This window comes from Penaeus vannamei, chromosome 42 (genome assembly GCF_042767895.1).
Source record: "Penaeus vannamei isolate JL-2024 chromosome 42, ASM4276789v1, whole genome shotgun sequence".
In the NCBI taxonomy this organism is placed as follows: domain Eukaryota; kingdom Metazoa; phylum Arthropoda; class Malacostraca; order Decapoda; family Penaeidae; genus Penaeus; species Penaeus vannamei.
The window spans coordinates 25,755,522-25,765,039 of NC_091590.1; the positions used below are offsets into that span (position 1 = coordinate 25,755,522).

The 9,518-nt window shown below is 34.5% G+C and overlaps 1 protein-coding gene across 1 annotated transcript; it reads right to left on the reverse strand.

Moving 5' to 3' along the window:
- Window positions 1-3,983: 3,983 nt before the first annotated feature.
- LOC113815456 (histone H4) lies at window positions 3,984-4,448 on the reverse strand. Its single transcript, XM_070118591.1, has one exon. The coding sequence runs from the start codon at window positions 4,377-4,379 to the stop codon at window positions 4,068-4,070; it is 312 nt and encodes a 103-aa protein (XP_069974692.1). The 5' UTR covers window positions 4,380-4,448; the 3' UTR covers window positions 3,984-4,067.
- Window positions 4,449-9,518: the final 5,070 nt, after the last annotated feature.

Consider the following 9,518-nt stretch of genomic DNA (forward strand, 5'->3'; position numbering starts at 1 on the left):
TTAAAGCTCATATAATTGACAGTAATTTTGCTCATGTTGATATGTTAATGACTTAATGGTTACTAAAAATATAATGATAAGACAAAATATATAATATGAACAACCTGCAAAATGCTGTGAAATGTTATAAAAATAATTTAACGATATAATGTTTTACTTATATATATAGTGTATTTATTGAGTGGCTATCAATAATAATAATATGAATAGCTATCTATATAAAATAGAACAATTAGATAAAATAAATATAATAAAGAAATGTGCACAAACAGATACAATAATGGAAACACTAATATATAAATATGAGAAACAAAGTAATATTATAAATAATTGTTTTCTACCTATCACAAATTATTGTAACTGGAACATAAGAATGTAAAAAATACATATGCAAAAGAAAAAAAAGACAAAAAGGATATATATAAAAGCAAAGAAAAGAAAAGAAAAGAAAAGGAAATAAAAATCCGTCATACCAAATGATAAAGAAGAACAGTAACATTATATGGTTAATAGAAATAATGATAATATAAACATCACATAGATAAAAGAATGTGCAATACTAATAGAGAAAATAATATAGATACAAATACAATAATAAGAAAAGCATAAATAAGTACTAATAATATAAATAATACAAATGAGAAGCAAAAAACCATAATAATTGTAATAAAAAAATTAAAAATGGAAAATATTGTAAAAATAATAAAATAAATATATAGATATATACAAATAATTAAAAATAAAAGATTAAAACAATGCAAAAAGATATATACATATTCCCTTTAGATACAGGTGCATTAAAAGATGACATATCAAAAATCCATATATATATATAAATACAAATTTAGAATGTGAATATTGATAACATAAATAATAAAATATCTTAATCTATATGATAAACTATAATATGAATGGAAATTGTAAGAGTTCTGACAAATAAATATAATGATTGTGATTAATGTTGTTGAGAAAATAAAGAAATAATAATAATTGCAAATATGTGACCCAACTAACATGATGATAATGTATAATATTGCTAAAATGTAATGTTATATATATATATAATTATTAATATAAGTGATATACATGAAACAATAAGATAGAAATGTATGACAATTTCACACACCCACCCACCCACACACAGACACCCACATGAACCCACACCCAAACCCACATATACATCCATGTATGTATGTATCTATGTATAAGTATAGACATATGTTTATGTATATGTATGTACGTATAAATGTATATGTATAGAAAACAAAATAAATATGGGAAAAAAGAAAAGACAAGAAAAGAAAGGAAAAAAGGAAATAAATTAAACATGTATATACAATAATTAAATAATGTATTTTTTCATAAAGATGTGTATGTGTGCATAGATACACAATATATATATGTATATGAATATAAAAATTATATATATATATATATATATATATATATATATATATATATATATATATATATATAGAAATATATATATAGAAATATATATATAATAAAAGTAAAAATATAAATAATAACATGTACTATACTTATGTACATGCACGCACACATATGTATGTATGTATGTATGTGTGTGTGTGTGTGTGTGTGTGTGTGTGTGTGTGTGTGTGTGTGTGTGTGTGTGTGTGTGTGTGTGTGTGTGTGTGTGTGTGTGTGTGTGTATCTATCTGTCTTTACTTGTGTATGCATACCCATGTGCTATAAATCCTATAATCAATATCATATTACATTTTATCTAATCATATATATATATTATTTGATTTCATGCATAATTGTGTAATATTTCCTATCATCAATATCATAATTTTAAAGATATATATGAATGTGTTAGATTGCATAAATGATTTCTGGATAACATAACAAGATAACAATGATAATTCCAGTGATATATATACTATTTTATATTGGATACAGAGTTCATAGTCCACTACTGTATCATGATCCCTTTAGTTATACCAAATATGTGGGTGAGACACCAAGGCACCTTGTATTTACCCCAAAAATAATGTGATAAGCATTACATATCAGTATCTGAATGTTATGAAATCAATGAGTATCAACATATTGATGCAGAGTTTAATAGTTATTTAAAATAAAAATTCCAAAAATACAATACATGAAAAAAATTAACTTATAAACAAGATTGCGGTTGTAATAATTGATAAAGACATGTACAACAGGCATTTAATAATAATAAAATCAAACATAAATGCAACACCAATAATATTTTCAACAATATTTACTTCCAAACAAACATTCTTAAAATGTAATGAATATGAGCATCTTCCTCATGAACGATCCAACCTATTATAAGGCAGGACCTTTCCTTCATGCAACATGTTTAATATGTGATTATTTGTGTGAATATCGATTGCAGAAATTGTTATTTGGTATGATAAGCTAGTATTTGAGACTTGTTCATTGACACGTGTTTAGTCTACCTTTGCCTACAGTTTGTTTCAACATATTTGTATTGTACGGACTGTAAAACAATGATTACTCGTGATACTTTGAGATATTTTCTGTCAAAAAAAGCGTTGCCAAAAAGACCGGAATACCAGTTTGGTAGTTAGCTGTTGTTTATACAGCGAATAAGGCCTATATTTGTGTGTCTCAGTGTTTATACAGCGAATAAGGCCTATATTTGTGTGTATCAGTACGCATAGAGTCCATTTCTGTGTGACACAGTCCAAGGCTCGGCCGTGTAGGTCTCCCCGAGGCAAGAGCAAAGTAAAGTAACATGAAATGAAATGGATTGGATTTGATTTGTTTCGTTTTGTCTTGTTTTTTGATTTGACTCTGTCTTTTTAATTTCGTTTGTTGTTGTTTGTTGTGTTTTTGGTTGTTGGGTCCCCCCTCCCCTCCCCCCCTGTTTGTTGTTATTGGTGTTGGTGTATGTTTCTTGTTCCTTGGATGTTTTGTTGTTGTTTTCGTGTGTGTGTGGCTACATGTAACTGTGTTTGTTTCTTTGTCTGTCTTTGTAGGATTGATTACACGACCGGCACAGACTGATAGCTGGTTATATGGTAAGTGACAGACTGACTACATTTTTGTTGTGTTTGTTGTTTGGTCCTTGTGTATGATTATGCTGTGGTGTGGTCTGCTCTGCTGTGTTCATGCTTGATACAAGTAGTTGTTTGTTTTGTCTTTGTCTTTGGTTTGGTTTGTGTGTGAGATGTGTATTGACTTTGAATCTGTTTGTACATTGTGATTGATTGATTGAGTGAGTGTGACTGAATGAATGGTTTGAATGTGTGTATGTGACAAAGCTCTGATATTCTTTCACTTATATTCCATAAACGTTTATGACTGACCTACTCACAATACTTCAGTTATTCATAATTGGTGATTTTCTTTGTGTTACTTCGTTAATGCATATATGTATAACTAACTAACAAACATACTATTAATTTAAAGCAAACAAACATGTTCATCCCCAATATGATGCTCAATCCATCTGCAACATTGACGCTACTATTGATTATTCAATATTGTTTGTCAAGCTATCCTTGTAGTTAGTAATTAACACAAATCCACCACCCCTCGTACACACACAAAAAACTATATAACGGTCAATAAATGTATACAAACAACCAACATCTATATATCAAGTCGAGTCGTGTCAGCCAAAAATTATTGATATGACTTGAATAATAGACACCCACTCATAAATAACCGTCAACATAAGAGTGTGTGTGTTTTGTTTTAAAATAGTCACCCCTTACAACATGGATCTATTTCACTCTCTGATACCCAAACAAGTTGCCATAGGCCTATAATTGCATTGATTCTATCCATGTATGAATGTATGGTAAACTCTGTCATTCTTTCTTTGTAAGTAAATGATTTTTTGCCCACAAACATGCTCCCTCTAACGACGACAAGCCCAAAAGATAACTAAATAAATCAAACACTTAAAAGAATAAAAGCAAGAGCCAAACAGTGAGTCAACGATGATATCTCTGTAATAATTTTAGGACCTAAGATAGGTCCAAGGTTTTTGGTGGTAATGGTTGTCGTTTGGTGGTTGACGTTTTCGATCTTGTTGAAAACGTTTAACCTCCGAAACCGTACAGGGTGCGTCCCTGGCGCTTGAGAGCGTAGACGACGTCCATGGCGGTGACGGTCTTCCTCTTGGCGTGCTCGGTGTATGTGACGGCGTCACGGATCACGTTCTCGAGGAATACCTTGAGGACACCACGGGTTTCTTCGTAGATGAGACCAGAGATACGCTTGACACCTCCACGACGGGCAAGACGACGGATGGCAGGCTTGGTGATACCCTGGATGTTATCACGCAACACCTTGCGATGACGCTTGGCGCCCCCCTTTCCGAGACCCTTTCCGCCCTTTCCACGTCCAGTCATGGTAGCGACTTGTCTTGCTGCGAGTAAACGAGAAGATGATCCGCCCTTTTTTTTTTTTTTTTTTTTTTTTTTTTTTTTTTTTAGATTTGTCAGGCATTTACTCTGACACGGGTTAAGCCCTAGGCTACCCATAAGTGATTTATTTTTAAAAAGCTACAAAAACCTTGATTTCATTAGTAAATATACAAAGATTTGATTATTGATTTACAGAGTTACAAAAACCTTGATTTTCATTAGTAAATATACAAAGATTTGATTATTGATTTACAGTGTTACAAAAACCTTGATTTTCATTTGTAAATATACAAAGATTTGATTTACTGATTTAAAGTGTTACAAAAAACCTTGATTTTCATTTGTAAATATACAAAAATTTGATTTATTGATTTAAAGTGTTACAAAATTTCTTCATTGTCATTTGTAAATAAACAAAGATTTGATTTATTGATTTAAAGTGTTAAAACAAACCTTGACTGTCATATGTAAATAAACAAAGATTGGTTTATAAATTCATCTTGGTGGTGGAAAGATGAATAAGTCTTGAGGTGTATTCTCTAAGAGTCTTTTGGCGAACTCTTGTGCTGATGAGGTTGCAAGGGCGATGTCATCTAGTTGTGTAAGTTGGAACTCAGCTGGTCGAATGTGTTCAATTATTTTGCAGCTTAGAAGGTAGTGTAATAGAGGTTCGGTGGTCTCTTGTTGACAGTAGGTGCATTCTCTGAGAACTCTCTCTGCAATCTCCCAGTTACATTTGTATCCTAAACGAAGGCGGTGAATTATGACAACTTGTTCACGAGGCATGGTGTTGGTGATGTTCACGCGTTGATAGTTAGTCACTGTCTTATACCATGATGCAGAATAAGACCCTTTATTGACGCATGCTAAATGTTGATTGATGATTTCTCGCTGAAAATTTTGTCTTATTGTCTTCTTAATTTGGCTGGAGCTGGGTGGGATGTGAAAGTTGATATATTGGAATAGTGTCGCTTCCGAGGCCGCTCTGTCTGCAATTTCATTCCCTATTATTCCAATGTGACTAGGTATCCAATTTAAAATTACTTGTGATCCTTTCTTATGAAGAACTTGGATCTTATAGAGGAGAGTGGTCATGAGCATTATATTTTCATCAGGAGACTTGTAGAGGGCTTGAATTGCTGAGAGAGAGTCCGTATAAATATTTATCTCTTTGTGATTGGTGGAGATTGCTAGGGTGAGAGCTTTGTCTATTGCAAATAGTTCAGTCTGGAGAGTTGAACAATAATCCGAAAGTCTCCAACTAGATGTTTGAAAAGTGCAGTGAATTGATGCTCCAGAGTGACCTGATATCTGATTAACAGAACCATCTGTAAAAATAGCTAATTGGTCTTTCGCTGCTTTACTGTTAACTTGGATTGCAATCTTGTTTAATATTTCCTGGCTGCAGTTAACTTTCTTCTTAGGAAGTCTCAGTATATTTGTTCGCAGGATTAATGGATTCCATGGAGGCTCTGCTTTGAAAAGTGGATGTCTTTGTGTTGGAGTCCTGTGTACTAGTTGATGGCTTATACCAGACGCCTTAATTGCTAAGACCACTTGAAAATGCCACCCTGTACTGAGAATTGTGTCAATCGGTCTGGTTAATAAGGTTTGGATCCTTTGTTTGAAGGGGAGAGGCTTGGTGGAGGAGAGACTTTTGGCCATGTAGGATGAGGTGATTTGAAGTATCCGGAGTCTGAGAGAACAAAGATTGGTCTCTATTCTAAGGTTTTCAAGCCTTGTCCAGCGAGGGGCACCTAGAATTATCCTCATTGCTTCATTTTGTATTTTTTCAAGTTTTATTAGGAGATCAGATGAAAGGGTTAAAAGTGAGAGAGCGGAGAAATCTATTATTGATCTGATGGCTTGAGTATAAAAAGTACGTAGAATTTTGTATCCTGCTCCGATTCTGGTGGATGTTAATCTTCTCATTGCCAAAATTCTGGGTTGTATTCTTTTCTTGATGTAATCCAACTGATCTTTTTCATGACTTCTTTCCGAGAAAAAGTGTCCTAGGCATTTAGCTTTCTCTACCCAGTCAATGTTTTGGCCTTGGATTGTAAGTAGATGAAAGGGTCTAGATGGACTGATGTTTAATCCTGACGATTTGGACGGGTTAATTTTAAGTCCAAGGGAAGTACAGGCTTGGGTTATTAGATCTAAAGCGTGTTGAGCGTGAAGTAGTTGATGTGGACCTGTGGTTATCAATTGCAGGTCATCTGCATAGCTCAGTAAGGTGGTGTTATTTCGGAAAGGAAGGTTGACCAGTTTTTCAATTAGTAGATTAAATAAAGTTGGACTGAGGATGCCTCCCTGAGGTGTACCTTTTTCAAAAATAAGGGTATTCGATAGGTGTCCTTGGAATATCACTGTAGCTTTTCTTTGTGTAAAATAGTCTGTAATCCAGGCCAGAAGATGTCCTTTCACTCCTTTTTCCGCTAGAATTGTTGAAATTATTATAGGGTCCGCAAGCTCAAAGGCTTTTTCCAGGTCAAGGAAAACTAAAGTGGCCTTGCCTTGATCCAGCATTGATCTTAAAGTAGCAATATTGTCTGAGGTACCAGTATTCTTTTTGAAGGCAAAAAGGTTATGGTGAAGATCTGGGAGTTTATACAGCATTCTTTTTAGAATGATTCTTTCAAGGGTTTTACCCAAGCAGCTAAGTAGTGAAATTGGTCTGAAAGACTTGGGATCGTTGTTTTTTGGTATGGGTTTTATTATGGCACTTTTCCAGGCAGACGGTACTTTTCTTTCTTTATAAGATTTATTGTATAGATGAAGTAAGAAATCCATTCCTTTGGGTCCTAAGTGCTTCATCATGCCATATGATATTTTATCATCCCCTGGAGCTGAGATTTTGTGTATATTAATGGCTTTATTGATTTCTGCCATGGTAATAGGATGGTCAGTATCATCTGAATCTTCGATTGCGTTTTCTATTATGTGCAGTTGTAGTGGTCTGTTTATTGCCAAGGCTTCCACAGTATTTTGGTCTAAGTTACTGGAAGACGATCTGGTAGCAAACTGATTTATTAGTTTGTTGGCTTCACCTTGAGGATCAGGATGTGCCGGGATTCGATTAGTTCTATAGCAGCCAGTGGCTTTGCGGAGATGGCTCCAAATATCTTTAATCTTTGTGTGGGAATTTAAAGTTTCGCACCAGGCAAGCCATTTTTCAGTTCGTATATCCCATAGCTCTCTTTTTACGTGTCTTAAGGTGTCTCGATACAAGTCGAGATTACCCTTGGAGGGGAACTTTGATAAGTTTTTCTTAGTTATATTCACTCTGTGATGTAGTTCAGCGACTCTGTTACTGTAATACCAGTGATCCTGGTGCTCTTTGGAAAAGGGTTTACATAATGGTATCGCGGAGTTGGCAGCTTCTGTGATTGCTGTTTTGAAGTCTTCTTCTAGTTTATCAAGAGTTTTGTCACCAATTTGATAGGAAGAAGCCCATATTTCAATGAGTTTTTGGAATCTACCCCAGTTTGCTTTGTGCGTATTCCATTTTGGTTGGTAAGGTGGGGAGTTCATCCTAGGTATTTCTATAGTAATGATTAAGGCTGAATGGTCGCTGTTTAGGTGCTCGTGAAAGGAGGAGTTTGCATTAGAAGCTAGATAATCATTAGTGAAGGTTAAATCTAGGACTCCTCCTCTTATGTGGGTAGCCTTAGTCTTATTTAGAATTTGTATATGGAGGCTATTGGAGAGATGATGTTCTATATGTATTCCTGGAGGATCTTTCAGAAGTGGTCGATAGGATGTTGGGTCATTGAAAAGAGGATGGTGAGCATTAAAATCTCCTCCAAGGAGGATGGGACTATTTTCTGCTATACTGAAAAGTTCATCTAATTCCAGAATACAATTGTTTCTAGGGGGACGGTAGCAATTGTAAATATCTATGATTTCTTCCTGTAAATGAATTGATATAGCTAAAGATTCTATATTGTGGCCTAGGGTTGCTGGTTGTTTAGTTATATGGCTAGGTATGGAGTTTTTAACCAGTGTCATCAGCCCTCTGGGACCTCTCCTAGAATAGGAAGTTGTATAGATTTGATATCCTGGGAATTTTATATTAATTCCTTCGTAAATGGTTTCTTGTAGAATTGCAATGTCAATCTGATCCCTGTAAAGGGAGTCCTTAAGAAAAGGTAGGTGATTCCTTAATCCACCTATGTTCCATTGCAATATTTTAATTGGTTTGTTCTTAGTATCCATAGTCGTTTTTGTTATTGTTCTTAGTTCTGTTGTTTGTAGGAGAAGGAATTTCTATTCTTGGAGGAGAAGTTTCTGCTAAGCTTTCATTTTGACTACTGTGTGCAAATATTTCTAGATTAGGATGTTTTCTTTTTAGCTGTTCCAGAGGTTCCTCTGTGAATTCTACTACATCAACCTCTGAGAGAGAGAATGATGCTTCTGGTGAGGAAGGATTTAAATCTAAGGAGGGTACTTGGGTCTTGATAATGTTTGGTAGATTTGTCATTATCGAATTAAAATTGCTGATCAATTGGACCAAACGATTAATCATTTGGTTGGCTTGTTCCATTATTCGTTCTAATGAGGAAGTAAGAGTATCAATATTCTTTGAGTAGGTTTCTGAGGGAGGTGCAACGGAAGGAGTACTCTGTGAATCTGAAGGTCTTTCTTGGATGGGGTGTATTGTCTCTGTCGAAGAATTTGTGACTACTTTTGAGTATAGTCTATTTGAGTTTGTAATTTTCTTTGTAAAATTCTTCGAGGCAACTGGTGTCCGGTTCTGATCAGGATTCCCATTGTAAATTGATTGGGATTTTGGTGGAATTGAACTTGGGACAAAGTCAGGTTTATTTGGCTTTTGTAGTCTAATATGCCTTTCAGGGCATTTGAGGGACCAGGCATGGTGATGGCTCTGGCAGTTTGGGCATTTTGCCTGAACATTTTCTCCTTTTTTATACTTTTCTAAACATTGGCTAGTATCATGTAGTTTGGAGCAGATGGCACACCTAGCAGGAGCTCTACACTGTTCTTTGTGGTGTCCGAATCTTTGGCATTTAAAACATCTGAGAGGCTCAGGTATGTAGGTTCTGGTTTTAAATGAACCTAGATTTCTGATTTCAAAGGTTTTTGGAATTTCTCCCTTGACAG